Source organism: Chroicocephalus ridibundus, chromosome 12 (genome assembly GCF_963924245.1).
Source record: "Chroicocephalus ridibundus chromosome 12, bChrRid1.1, whole genome shotgun sequence".
Classification (NCBI taxonomy): Eukaryota; Metazoa; Chordata; class Aves; order Charadriiformes; family Laridae; genus Chroicocephalus; species Chroicocephalus ridibundus.
Window position 1 is genome coordinate 8,651,277 of NC_086295.1, and position 15,034 is coordinate 8,666,310.

A 15,034-nucleotide genomic window follows, 5' to 3' on the forward strand; every position below is an offset into this window, starting at 1 on the left:
ATGTACGTTAGCTTTTTCCTGGCGAGAGAAGTGTTCAATGATGTGTTTAAATTAAATGCTGTTGCTTTTGGTTAGGACTGGGAAGGTGCTTGAAATTAAGTCCATTTTGAGAGCTGTGCTAACTTGGTACCCTTAATTTGTCTCCTTTTTTTAACTCAAGCTTTATGATTAAAAAAATACAGTGAGGTTAATACTGTGTTATTCTTCCAGATGGGCAGCAGATCTGGGAAATGGAGGCAACAGTGGACAAAGATAAGAGCCAGCCTGTAAGTATGCAGAACACTGGATGTCCTCTCCTTGAGTTTCTCAGACAGCAAGTTGTATTCAAGGGGTAGTTTTCAAAGAGCGTCTCAAAAGCAGAAAGAGCAGCTATCTTACTGCTATGATGAACAAATGTCAAATGCTTCAGCGATAAATGTGTTGCAAAAAGAAACTATTCATTTAGCAGTAACCCACAGCAAACTGAATAGCGGCTAGATTTTGTATTCTTGCAGAAGACTTTATTGTATCAGCCCAGTCCTCTGCAGGATGCTGGCTGTCCTGACTTCCTTTTGCCTGTATGGAAGTCTTGGTTGCTCTGTACTTTGCAGGACGGGACTTGTACTGTAGTATTTAAAATGAACGTTGGTCTTTCAAGGGAATGAGCCTCTTTGTTCACTTTGCTTAATGGGACCTTGCTGTAGTTGTTCAACGCATTTAGGAGCTAGCAATTGCATTGCCATGGGCCATGCCTGCCCTTGCATGAAGAGAATGGGACACTTGCTGTTAATTTGCATGGAAGTGGGATCCGGCTGTGTATAAGTAAAAAGCCTATAGAATAATCAGGTTTACTCTAACAAAAAGAGAGAATTCTGCAATACATACTTGTTCATCAAGCACAGTGTGATTAACAGTGCTGCTACATTTATCACCATTCTGTGTGTTTTATTTCTAGCTGAGACTTCTCTCTCCAGGTTCAGGACAACATCAAGTACAAGAGAGGATACAGTACATAGAAACCAGCTTCCTAGTGCCAAAGATCTTGTAGTCTTTCACCATCTGCCTTTTTCTCCCTTTCTTCTCATACCCTTCTTTAGAGGGATGAATAGGAAGATTTCTCTTCCTTTATGCCTGGACGTGTAACAGGGGAGGTCCACGCAAGAATCTGCAGTCAGCCTCAGTTACTAATTCTATATTGTCACCTTTCATTGTTTCAGAGCATGCTTTTTGTAGAAATACCAGAGTACCGTAACAAGCACATTCGCACAGCTGTGAAGGTGAATTTCTACGTCATCAATGGGAAAAGAAAAAGAAGCCAACCCCAGCATTTTACCTATCACCCAGGTAATTCTCAAGGACGGAGCAAGATTTTATTTTCTGCTGTGTTGTTTTCTTGTCATTATTTGAGGATCTAAATTTTACTAATTTAATTCATCTGAGTGCAGCTAAGCACTCAACAACTGTTTGGTTTAAAGGATGCATGTGATTTATGATCAGGAATTTCCCATAAATTTAAGGAGACAGTTATCTTGGCAATGGGCTGTTGCTGCCCCATTCACTTCATGGAAGTTTGCCAACAGCCTCAGTGGGAGCAGACTCAGTCTGTGACATGATGTGACCCTGTGAAAACCATGAGCATTGCCTTCCCCAGCTGACGTGTATGACACTAAGATAACATCAGATCTGGGAAAGTAACAAGGGCTTGGCATGGAGGAAGACGAACAATATATATTTTTCAGAATGAGGCCGGTTGAGAAAAATATGAATGCTTTTCTGATGTTCTTCCTCTTGGGAATTGGTGAGCCATGTCACAATAAACGCAATAGGATTACTAATGAGATTCCCAGAATTTCTCAGCTTTGGCTGGGAGAAAAATATTGTGAGAAAATCAGAGTATTGTGTTTGTGGAAACCAAAAAGCATAAAATAACAGTACCAGATTTTTTGCAAGCTTCAAAATGATGTCTTAATTTGACTGTTTTCTAAGGATGGACAAACATTCATTATGATTCTTTTTTTGGTCTCCTCCAGCCTGGAAATCTCTGATCCTCCCCTGAATTTATGAACTGTATAGTGTACGTGAAGGTTTTGTATAGTTGCTAAATTGTTCTGCTATGGAATAGTATTGATAAGCACAATACTATCCCAATACAATCCATAAAATAGACCACTTCAGACAAGGAATTCCTACACTTCCAAAAAATGACCCTGTTGCATGACCATTATATGCTTTCAATTGTCTGTTCTTTCTGTACTGAGTTTTGGAGAAGATTTTACAAAAAAAGAATTAGATATGTGAGAATTTGTCTGAGGACATCATTTATCCACTCTGCCTTTGGTCACTAGTTAAATGTTTGACAGAAAAATGAGGAGTTGTGTACACCATAGGATTTCTATTTACTCAGTCTTCCTTTGAGATGGAATTACTACCTGAAACAGCTATCTAAGGCTTCTTATTTTGCTTATGTTCCAGAATTGCCCTTAAATGAATTAAAATATCAGCTAAAGTACTGAATTTTTCAGTTTTTAGAAATTTGTGTGAGAATGTAGATCATTACAGATTTTCAAGAACATCTTAGCATAGAGGGCTTTCAAGAGACACTCTGCCATGATTGCATATACGTGATTTATTAAACTCAATAAATGTGTGAGATACGAGCTCGCACGTGCAAATGTTGTAAATGGCTTAAATCTGTTATTACTTCAAGGAAAATCTCTCTGTTACTTATCAGCTTGTTACGAATAATGTCCTTTGCCTGCTTTATTCTAGTACCATCAATCAAAACAGAGCCCATTGATGACTATGATCCAGCCTTAATCTGCAATACAGTACACAGTGGTCTGGGAACAGTAACACAGCCTTACTATTCACAGCATACAATGGTCACCGAATCCCCTTCCTGTCTTGTGGCCACTATGGCTCCTTGCCAGCAGTTGCGCTCAGGCCTTTCTTCTCCTGATTCTCGATACCATCAGCAGAATCCGGCCGCTGTAATATACCAAAGAAGCAAGAGCCTTAGCCCGAGCCAACTGGGCTACCAGCAGTCCAATTTGATGGCTACACCAGTTGCTATTTCAGATGCCCATAGGTCAGTGCTGGTGCACGCTGGTTCTCCAGGCCAAACTTCAGCAGTGCTCCACCACTCTCCAGGCAACCAGCAGTCTTCTCCAGTGATTCACTATTCTCCAACCAACCAGCAGCTGAGGTGTGGAAGTCACCAAGAATTTCAGCACATCATGTGCTGTGAAAATTTTACATCCAATGTTGCAAGATCCAGCCAGCCCCAGGTCAGTCAAGCACAAAGGTTAAGTCCGACTTCATATCCTACCGTGATTCAGCAGCAGACAGCCTCAGGCCAGCGAGCAGCAAAAAATGGACCACCGGTTAGTGACCAGAAAGAAGTGTTACCAGCTGGAGTCACTATTAAACAGGAACAGAATCTGGACCAAGCATATCTGGACGACGGTAAGCACCGCTCTTCTCTTGTATGGGTTGGTTTGTTGGAGGGAGGGAGAAAGTTTAGGACTTATAAATCCCACCTGTTTCTCGGCACAAACCCAACATGTCCTCCTTTTGGTGGGTGTGGATATTTGCTGTTTGCTCATGCTGCATTTTGGTCTTTCATCAACTGCATTTTTGGTAGATGGCAATGCGCTTTGGCAACTGAGCAAAAAACATAGTGTTCTTCAGAAACCCTGTGTCTTGCTTCGTGCCATGGAGTGAGCTGTCAGGTTTCAAGCTGTTGCCATTTTGCTTCCATTTGCAAAAGGTTAGTTTGGAAAATGGAGAATCTGAAACAAATGCACTTTTTAATTATTTTTTTATTATTCATATCAGGGCAAAGTCCACTTTGTAAAATGCTTTTGTACATTTTGTACCAAAAAAAAAAAGCCCATTGAACAGTCTATCAAGGCCTGTAATGAATGGGGTAGTGCTGCAGGCAAAACTATTGCAGATGTTCTAGATGAACAGTAGGACATTGATAAGTAAAACAATGCTGTTTCTTTGTTGTAAGCCAGCAGATTTAGCCTTTAGGAATGAATATAAGTTAGAGTAAAGCTTTCTTTGAACATATCCTGCTTATTCTTAGGTAGGCAGCTATTGGCAAACTGGTTGGTTGGTTCTTTTATTAAAGTATGTTCCTTGCAAGAGGAAATCAGTGCAAAGTTAATAGTGCAGCTGGACGCTGCAATCATAAAGGCCAGTAGCGAACCGGACGCTGATTTTAGTGGGAGCAGAGTGAGGCTGCTGGATCTATTGCTGCAAATATAGGCTGTTCTTATGCATGAAGTACAGACCTGATTTTCACATATATTTACTGATCTCGTGAATGCGCACCGTTATGTGCTTTGTAAGCACCCAGTAGTTTGGGATTTTTACTGCAGTTACCTAGAGTTGTGGAATTGTGCCCATGAAAGTTTTACTTTCTTCAGCTTAGGTACTGAGTGCTTCGTGGCTGTACAGTCTTCATTGCTGGTTTTGTGGGCAGAGTAGAGTTTGGATAGTTTTCTCTGTTAGTCTATGTTTGAAATGTGGTTGATATAGCTTTCGTGCCATCACAGTAAAATATTGAGAGTTTTTACTGGTCCCTGTGTCTGAAGAGCAGTGCTGAATTGGGTTTTAACAGTGAATTTGATTTAGGAGATTTGCTGGATCTGCAAGAAAATGGCTAAGTAAAATCAACTTCCCATTCAGGGAATGGGGCATGATAACAAAGCAAGATAATCTTTCTAATAGTAAAATTGAAAACTGTGTTTTAAGGTATTTTTAATATGAGAAGCTGAGAGGTTCTTCCACGTTTGTAGAAAAACTTCGTACAAACCTTGTAAAAGAAATAAAAAAGAAAGAATCTTGAAGTAAAAGCTAGCAAACTTCAGAGTCGAGCCAAAGTCCACTTAAATGGACTGCAAAATTAATTTCACTGAGTTTTGAATCAGGGCAGTGACATGTAACTATAGCATAGCTCACAAGGGATGCAGTCGACCTCTGTGCTAAGAGGAGCCATTAGGCAGAATAGCAGCAAGTTAATAATGAAATTCCAGGCTTCTGCCTGGCTGTCTGGATCATCTTGAATTGATTTCATCTAGAGATTAATTATTAATTATGCCACCCAACTCAGGCCAGGCAAGATTGGTCAGATGCAGTCTCTTTACTGACCTCAGTGAGTTTACATTAGCTAGAAGTGTGACTCGGAGAAGTGTGATTTACTTTAGGACTTTGCAAAACATTTCATTCTGAAATGTTCAGGACTTGAATTGAAAAGCCACTTTGTTTGCTGCTGGGGAAAAGTGACTCAGAACATAACAAAAGCCATATTTTTCCTAACTAGAAAGTTTATTTTTGTGCTTTATAGTATTAAAAGAAAGCAAACCCAAAGGATTATGGAGGCTTTACCCTCAAATCCCTTTTATCCAGAAAGCTCTTCTGAGATGAAGTGAGCTGTTAGGTCTTGCTGTGATTTTTCACAGATAGATACTGAGATGATGGTTCCCCAGCCAGGCTTGGCATGAGTGCGCTGCACTGCCGCTGATGCACAGGCTCTTAAGCAACCACTGTTTCAGTGCCTCTCGCTTCCCTTCTCTCTTCTTCCCTTCCCCCATCTTCCTCCTGCCTCTTCTGTGTTCTTCTTGGTTCTTCTTGGTTCTTCTTTCTCCATATTTCTGCTGACAGTCCAGCTTTTGTCCCTTCCTACGGTTGTGACCTCCACTTGTCAACTCTTGTCCTCTGCCTTCATGGTTAATGCTCACGCTTGGTGTTCTGGACTTTGTTTCTATTCTGAGCTTTGCCATGAACTTCTTGAGTGACCTGGGACAAGCCATGCTCCATTTTTTTCCTCGTGGCTGAAGCTTTTGCCTGTCAGAGTGGGTATGCTGTCCCAGTCTTTGAATTCTCCTGGAAGTGACCAGAGAAGAACATCTCATAGCTAACACAATTGCTATTTCTCTTTACCTCTTCCAGCTTCCTGCTGTCACTGCTGACACTGCTTCATTATTTTCTTATCTTCCCTGCTGTAAAAAAATATTTTTCCTTCTTTGGGAGATCATGGTTTGTTCTTTACTCAGAGCCTTCACTGCTCCACAAGGCATATAATACTGGGGACTTAGCACACCTAACATGTCTTTACCTCCCGCCTTGTAAAGGTAAGAGCTGGTTCCACCTTCACAGGCGGATTACAGTCAAATGTGTGACATAGATCACAAAGCTGTAAGCTCTCAAGGTTGAATAGCACCAGCAGTGTAGCCAAAACAGCACAGACCTTAAGGCAGGCGATGGCAAGTATTTACCTATCTTCTCAGGTGGGTTTTGCCATGTGTGAGGAACTCTTTGTGCAGTAGCTGCAAAACTGGTACCATCTATGCTGGCTACCTTAATGGTAACTTTAGCATGTTTCTTGCTCATTTCTGACTATACTGCAGATGTAGAGACCTGCTGTGTGCTTTCTTGGAAGGAGACATTTGTCCCATTCTTCTCTTACTGGTGCTACCTCAGAGCAAGAGGTTGTGCAGCCCCCTTGCAACTTCTCAGCTTTCCCCTCCCAGACAGAATTATGAAACGTGATTACTGGACGAAAGGCTCTAGCTATCAAGTCATATAGATTAGATTTGGAAATTAGGGAGACTGATGCAGGTTAGACATTGTCACACATAGGTATATGTATGTTATACATATTCCTCCCTATACTTCCATATTTCTCTGTCAAAAAAAAACACCTGTAGCTTTTTGATATAAAATAGTGTAAAGATGAATCCCCAGGGGAAGGGATTATTTATGAAAAATTTGCAGAGAAACCTTTGTTACACACCTCTGCCTCAGAGATTCATTACTGTTGGAAATACGTTGGGAGTGAAGATGGTCAGGAGATCCTTCAGGACGCATCTGGTGTCCAGGCTAATGCTGGCAAGCAGTGATTAGCTTCAAATGCAAGTGAAACCCATAGGATGAGAGAGTGCTGAGCACGTTTCAGCAAAGGCCGCCTCTTAATATTGTTCATAACCAAAACCACCAACAATGGTAAAAGTTACACAAACAACCACAGAAATATGTTGACAAATAGAACTTAGTTCTTCCAGGGCCTTCAGAGCAATCAGATTAGCTATTTAAAGAACAAACACAGTTAAAAAAATAGTTATTTGCAGCACTTTCCGAAATCCTTTGGTGGGGCAGGACCAAGAGAGGGTGACACAGGGCTTGGGGCACTGCCTGTGCCCTGCACTGCCCACGCTCATGCTGCGGAGCCAGAGGTTTCCTGTGTAGCTCTGGGGAAGCCGCTCAGCTGCCATGTGCCACAGTTCCCCATCTGCGACACAGAGATATGAGGATCGTGTGACAAGAGCAATGGGAGGATAAATGCATCGCAGACTCTAAAGCACTCAGATGTGACATGATCAAGAAGTGTCTTATAGAGATCGAGTGTCAAGTATGGTGTTAGGCTCTTTCCATATACAAATAATGGACGTGTAGCTGTTGTCTTGAATGTTATCAACTTGCCTGCCTTATATTTAGTCCTTCTTTTCGGTTCAGCTGTCATGTTATGTGCTTTTTACTTTACAAAGAAAAATGATTGTCATTATTCAAATAGTAACTATCTAACCACATCTGACGCTCAGAACTGTCTGCTTGATACAGCAGCTCTAAATTATTTTTGGTGCACCAGTAATCTTTAATGGGGAGGAGAAAAGCAAGGCAGATGCTTGTGTAGTGGTTTATCAGCCTGCCGATCAGCAGAGATGTTTTATAGTGAACTCATGTATTTCACAGAAAATTTCAGACACAGCAGATACTTCTTTAGAAAATGGATCTGCAGGGTGTGCAATGTGGTGCTTGTAAATCACCCAGCACTTTCGATCACCTTCGCTACGAGCGATGTGTTAATTTGTGCAGTTTTGCTCCCCACCGCAGTAACCATTGCCCTAACCATGGGTCTCATACGAGACCATTCGGAGTGTATCAGGTCCCTCCATTTTCATTTTGTGTTTTTTTATTCAACAAGGAAATCCGCAGTCTGTCCCCACAGTAGCATGAAATGAAATTCAAACCCTTTCTTTCCTCCATGTTCAGGAAGAATCTTTCTTTTCTGACCAGCTTTTTTCTCCATAGGCCGGTAGCTGTTAGGCACAAGCCTGAGCAGGGTGTACCTCCAGGAAACCCCGGGTCTCCTGGGGACCCAAGAAGCAAAGCTACTGTGTCAGCCCTGAGTAAGCGGCAGTCTGGGACCGAGCTCTTTCCTGCCGCCCTCCCCGCAATGCGCAGCCCACTCTGCATCCGTGCCGCTCCTGTGTCCTCCTCGGGGAGACTGGTGTGCACGTGTGGATGCAAGGAGAGCATCAGTACAGCGAAGAGGGAAGGCAGGACACAGGGCCCCCCCATGCAGCCACCATGCTCCTTAGGGCTTTGGCTGGGATGCTAGTACGTTCGGAGCGTCCTGCTCTCCCTCCCCAGCCCCTGCACGGCGGATGGAGGAGGGGGTGGCACGAAGCCAGCTCTGTCAGCTTGCTGCCAGCTGGGGATTTCCCTGTGCTGGGGAACCTCAGCTGCACGGTGAAGGCAGCTTTAAGCCCTCCATGCATTAGAGCAGTGGAGCCGCACTAGCAGGGGCCAGGGGTCCGGCCGCCTGCCTGGCTGTAGAGGAGCTGCTTTTCTCCTTAACACTGTAGTGATTTCATCCCCAGAAAGCACAGAAGATGGTGGCTGTAGGAGCATGTTTTAGTTTGATTTGTAGTTGTTTTCCTCATGTGTCCATGCACAGAGTAAAATAGCAATACAGGGCAGAGGGGGAAATGTTCCTGTTTCCTGGCATTTTAGACAGGAGTGAATTTGAATGTTGCACATGGGCTGTGGTTCAGTTAGAGCAACAATTTGCATCAAAAAAAACCCATGCTCTGTTTTTAATTAGAACTACTTTTCATAGAAGGTGTGGTCATTTCTGCTCAGGCGGAGTTTGACTAAGAGTGAAGCGTGTACGTTCTCCAAACATTTCGCTCAAACACTCGCAAATCTGTGTATTCATCAGACTCATTCTTGAAGCTCTGACTCACTTTATTCCAGATTTTCTGTTCTCTTTTGGGACCTTACAGCACTCCGTGGGTACGCTACATGCTTTATTTTTGGATCCCTGCTATTTTGTGCTTGTCACATTAGGACCTGAGTGCCCTAGTCATATGCCAGAGTCTTGCTTTTCTAGATGAAATATGAAAAGAGAATAAAAAGGTGGTTCTGTTCCTAAAAGCCTGTAGTCTGTTGGCAGGAAGTAGAAAGAATTCTATCAGGAGGCTGGTCTTCTGGGTTGTGTCTGAGCTTGGCCTTTCAGCAAAGTATTTAACTTTCCTGTACCTCAGTTTACCATTATAAGAAGTATCTTGTTATCCTTCCCTCTAGTACGGTTAGGCGTTTAGTTCATTTATGTTACTAAAACTCACATGGATTCTCAGGAAAAAAAGCTGCATACCTGAATAAGTATTTGTATTGTTATGGCAAGCTAGCATCTGATGTTGTTCTTCAACTCTAGAAACAATTTGAAAATTCAGACAAATCCAGCCCTTTTTCAAGACTGCTCTTTCCCCAGCAGTCTTTCTGAGCAGCTGTCCTGCTGCCTAAAAACACGCAAAACAAAACAAAGTGAGAAAAATAAAAACCCATACATTCAAAATCAGCAGTGGAGGAAGGAAGAAAATGAATCAAGTGATTAAAACCATAGTTCCACTGGCACCTCTTTGTTCTCAAGCTCAGGAATCTTTAATTGGTGCAGTAAGTGCCCACAGGCAAGTTGTGTTACAAAGCGTTTCCTGTTCAAAAGAACATGCAGACTCCATTAGGAGACCACGGGCACCGCTGCCAAGAACTGACACTGCAGGATGGGTACGTGAATGCTCTCTCGGTGCCTCGATGGGCAGAGTCCCACCATGAACTGATGCACCAAGACAATAAACCCCAATTCTAGCGATTTGCTGGTGGAACACATGCCACCGTTTGAAGGCTAAACCAGTGGAACGTTATCAGCAGAAAGCGCTCGGTTCTCAGAAGGCATCAAGCAATTTTCAATGATAGTTTTGAAATACTGGCAAAGAGTTACTTGAAAAAAAGAACTGGTTCATGCAGTTGAGAATTGAAAGCTTCTAAACCACAATAAAGTCCTTTCCCAGACTTGCTGTCCATTTACTTCACGCTCATGGCATTCCTTAGACGGCCTGAATCACAGACAGCAGACAGCTCTTATAAAGACGACCATAGACACCCATCTGTTGGAAGACATCTGCCAAGATAGACCATACATTTACTTTTATTCCTTTAATCCACTTTCAATTTAAAGGGATAACAACAATAACATTTTTCAGTCCAGTGACACTATTCATCCAGCGCAGAGAAATGGTAATGAATTAAAATTATTCCACTGCAGAAAGAAGCAGACAAGCTTTTTACCCAGCTCTTACAGATGGGTGAAAGGGGTCGCAGAGCTTTTAAGGGACTTGCCCCACTTGATACAAAAAGACACGGGTAAAACTGTAACTTGCCTAAGGGACCCCAGGCTGCCAGATCCCCCCAGCGGCATCCCTCGCACACACCTGGGGGTACCAAAGGCTGCGAAGCTGTCGCCCTGGTGTGCAGGAGCTGGGGCAGAGCTGGCCATGCCGTAGGTTGTTAAAACATGCGTTGCACTAAATGGAGAGTTTGGCAGAGGTACTCTCTCCTTTTTCTGTCTTTCCACCAGACTCACTCCTTTCATACTGTATATATCAAAGAATACTACCTGCTTTCTAGAAGTGAACGATTGCTGGCAAGCATTATGCTACCTGTCACCGAGAACAGGTGTGTCAGAAATATCCTCATTTCTTAGGGCAGCGTTTGGAGACAGAGCAAAGCTGTCGTGTGAGCAACTACCGGATGTATGGAAAATGAATCAGTGGTTTTCCTGCCAGTGAGGGGTGACAGTGGGTGTTTTACACAGAAATTCTTTCAGTTCAGTCAAAATCATAACCGTTTTGACAACATTTTTTAAAAATGGGGGCTTTGGAGATGAGAAGCAAGAAACGTGCAGATAGGAAATGGCTTATAACAAAACTGAGCAAAGCAGGAAAGGAGGTTAACTCCTCCTAGAGCTAAATTCACCATTTTGCATTGAACCAGAGAAGCACTCTGGAAACCTTTAGCAAGGCTTGTTTTACACTTAGGCAGCTTACCGCATAACTATGCTGGTTAAGGTGGTTGATTTTTTTTAAATTTTGCTAACACAGCTATTATGGTAAAAGCCCTTGTATAGACGCAGCTCTGTTGGTGTAAAAACACTGGAATCAGCACGGCTTATGCCAGGTCAGGGAACCACCACCAGCTGTTTCACTGAAAGGCTTTTGGACTGGGATGACTATGTCTGCATTGGAAGAAGGGTTTCACCAGCAACACCAGTGCTGCTAAGCTGGATAAACTTGTAGGGGTAGCTACAGCATATGAAATATAATGGCTTTTCACACAGGCAATAATTGCATGAGCTTAGCCTGCTTGCTTTGTATGTTGACCACCTCAAAATAAATCCTAGTGTTAGTAACTTCCAGCAAAGATGATGCAATGGGCTGGATTAATTTATTAGAAAGGTGCTTTGCTGAGGGGAGTTTTGCCCTCCCTGAAAACTATACAAGCAACTCGCAGCTAGGTATGTATTTGTCCTCACAGTTTATCCTGTTATCTCCCCTTTAAAATTAGCACGGTGTAATTGAATAAGTGTAACCAGTGAGCTGGCTTACATCCACATGGCAGCTTGAAGCTTTTCCTAATTCTTTGCAATTTTAATGTGAGTCTTGGAATATTTATAGTGATTTAAAAGTCCTGTGCAGGTGACTTCAGCAAAATACGAACTATTTTTTTCTTAGTGATCTTTTCAAGTCCGATGCAAGAAAAACCAAAACATTAAAAATACTAACCTTGGTGTTTTGATCTTTCAAAATTCAGACAGACAAAAATGATGCAACTTTGGGGGCGGGGAGCTGATTGCATGATTTTAAAACCGATCTCATGATTATTAGAGGCCTGACTCATGAACCCTGAATGCCTGGGTTTGGCATTGCTGCTCTTCACGGTTTTGTTTATTACAAATTGTGTCAATGTTAAGAATGTGCAAAGGCAGGAAAAGGGTAGGGGTCTTTGCCCCCCTTAAACCGCAATATAATACATCGAAGGATTCTGTTCCTGCTGCGATGGCTAGCAAAAAGGCAGCTTGAGCTATTTTCAAACTGCACTTCTGAAATCTTGCAAGCAGCTGCAAAGAGCCCTGCTGCTTTGCAAAGTTTGGACAACATCTGCACATTTCTTTAACTATTGTGAAATAAAATGCCTGGCAAGAATAACCATCTTAAAGATATACAGTCTGTTTATGGTACAAACTGAAAGCCAGTTATAAAGTCATCTCTTCTAGAAAAGTGGCTGGATTCTCAGCATTATTCACACAAGCAGAACTTTTCCAGTTAAGGTGACATCCTGCCAGGCAGCGTGGATAGTTGATGGGGGAGTTTTTGTCTATATAGATCTTTTCTCCCACAAGAATGAAGACCTATAGGTGATTAATTTAAAATCCATTTTTCTTCCACCTGCTTTTCCTACTTTGTGTCTTATGAAAATATAATAATAATTATTATTTCTAAATCCCTGGCCATTTTTGAATAAAAAATGGAGGATGAATCATCTGAATTTACCATCAAAGTTTGTTTTCTTACGAGAACTCTAAATAGTGAGAGCTACTTTTCTGCCCAGCAGAAGCTGGTATGGCTTTATATTCCCTGGTCATTTTATAGTGCTGCTTACTCGCCAGTTCCAAGAGACTTCAGTGCTCTAATTTGGATGCAGTATGTTTGTAGAGGAATTTTAAAAGCAGACTGGACAAATGTACGAGAAGATAATCCTGCATTGGCTACGAGAGATACTAGATGACCTAATAGGTCATTCCTACTTCTCTGATTTGAAAAACAACCAGCACATCTGTAGTCATGCCAGCAGGAGAGTGAGAGATAGGGGAAGAAGAGCAAATACTTGAAGACCATAAAACTCCCTTCCCAGTATATTAGCTCCTAATTTGAATTTTCAACCAGCTGCTGGCTTTCATACTCTTTCTCATTTTGTAATGTAATTTTTTCTGTGTTTACCAAGAAGAAACCAGAGGAAGGTAAAAGCCAACCTAAAATGTATAAACAACACAGTTTTGTCTGAATCATCACTCCAAGTCCCCATGCTTCATTTTTGCAAGCACAGAAATCTGGGCGTACATCCAGCTGTGAATTTCACAGATGGATCCTCTCTCTAAAAGGGGTCTGCACAAAACCCCTAAATCCAAGCACTCCCAACTTTGCAAACATTGATATTCTCCAGTTTAGGTGCACGTCTACTATATATACTACAGTCTGTTTGGCAATTAAAACTCTGGTCTCTCTGTATTCGCATGACTAATGGTCTGATAACAGTGACTTTGAAAACTTGGTCTTGAGTTGCATTTAACCAGTGTTAGGTAAAAAAGAGTTGAATCTTCAGCTACTGATAACTAGACTAAAACCACTGAGGATCAAAGGACTTCAATAGTGATGCCCATGTGACTCAGCAAGGCAACACTAATTTAGTGAGAAACTAGTCTAATACTCTCCATCTTCCTGCAGGTTCTCCTAATCTACACAGTTCCCATTTTAATCAAGCCATGTCCTTTTATGTGTTATTAACTTGGAAACTGTGCACTCCAAAACACAGGCTAAACTCTGCCCTCCGCTGAACAAACACCATTTCTTTAGAGTGAAATCGTAGTTGAACTAGATTCAGCGAGAAAAGTATTATTGACCTCTGCCTGTGGACAATGGAGTGAATGATGGGTTTGCATCTGAGGGAGAATTTTTCCCCATGGATAATTGTCAGGTGTGGAAGTAAAGGTCAAAGTGGACTGTCCCTTGCTTCCAGCCAGCTGTGTGCATTGGGCAGGCTTTGGCTCGTGGGTGGTGGGAGAGTGCTGGCAGCACAGCAGTTTGTGCACTGCATGCATGCCTGGCATGCACAGCCAGACCTGTTTGTGCACCAAAGCAGTGTGCGCTGCATGACCAGAAAACCTTGAGGCCCTGCAGAAATAGCCAGTTGATAGCACAGCAAAGTGACAGCATAAATTAGTCCTTTTTCAATGCTTACATGTTGACTTGCTCTGCCTTTTTGCAAGGACTCTGAGCATTCGCTTTTAACGTGCAAAGAATAATTTGGGCCAGGCAAAAGCAGCAGTAAATTAGAGGAGTGTGAGTCTGCAATCATTCCCTCTGATCATCTCTGCCAGGGGAGTCTAGTCAAAGATTCCCAAATTGTGGTGTGGTTTGGTTTGGTTTCTTAATGATGAATGACTTCATCATCCATGAATGAATCGAGTCAAATGCAGGACAAATAGTGAGACACATGAATGACTCTTATGACATTTGCAATGTCTCAATCGGTGCTGGTTTATTTAGGTGGTTTCTAAGTTTCATTGGAAAGAGTGAGAATGACTAAATGAAGGGGGAGCCACTTCAGAAGTATGGGAGTCAATGGTGAAAGTATTGTGACAGTTGAACCTCCCTGGGTTAAATATCTGTCATTATGAGCAACACAGCATTGGTTATTTTGTAAGACCTTGGTTCCAGGAGATTCCGTAGCCACAAGGACAAAGGAGGCTGGATGATGTACTAGACATTGCATTCCCTTTATGGTCAAATAGCTCCCTGTGCTCGTGCTGGGTCTTCATCACCCACTTTTGGGTTTCTGATTCTTACCAGGAGGCAGCAGGGCTGTTCTCCGAAGGTGTCTGTGAAGGTCCTGACTTTGAAAGGCACCTGCCGTTAGACGCTGTGTGCGGTTGTGGTGCATCCAGCCTGCCCACAGGCAGTACCTTCAGCTGATGCTTTCCAGGGAAAGGGGCACTGGTGGGGGCACAGAGGGCACTGCCATACCTATTTCGCGAGTCTGCGAAAGCCACTTAAAAATAAGGCTCAGAATTTCTATAGGTAAATGGTCACCAACCTAGGAGGCTGTCCTTAGGACTTGGGAGAGTTCCCTAGTTCAAGTCACTGGATATGAA

General features: G+C 42.5%; 1 protein-coding gene across 2 annotated transcripts in view; it reads left to right on the forward strand.

Moving 5' to 3' along the window:
* Positions 1-15,034, forward strand: part of NFATC2 (nuclear factor of activated T cells 2) — a 90,493-nt gene that overhangs the window by 56,234 nt on the left and 19,225 nt on the right. For both annotated transcript variants that reach the window (XM_063350245.1, XM_063350244.1), the window contains exons 7-9: positions 211-266; positions 1,197-1,323; positions 2,749-3,444. In XM_063350245.1, coding sequence (XP_063206315.1) covers positions 211-266; positions 1,197-1,323; positions 2,749-3,444 — 879 coding nt within the window. The remainder of the gene's footprint in view (positions 1-210; positions 267-1,196; positions 1,324-2,748; positions 3,445-15,034) is intronic.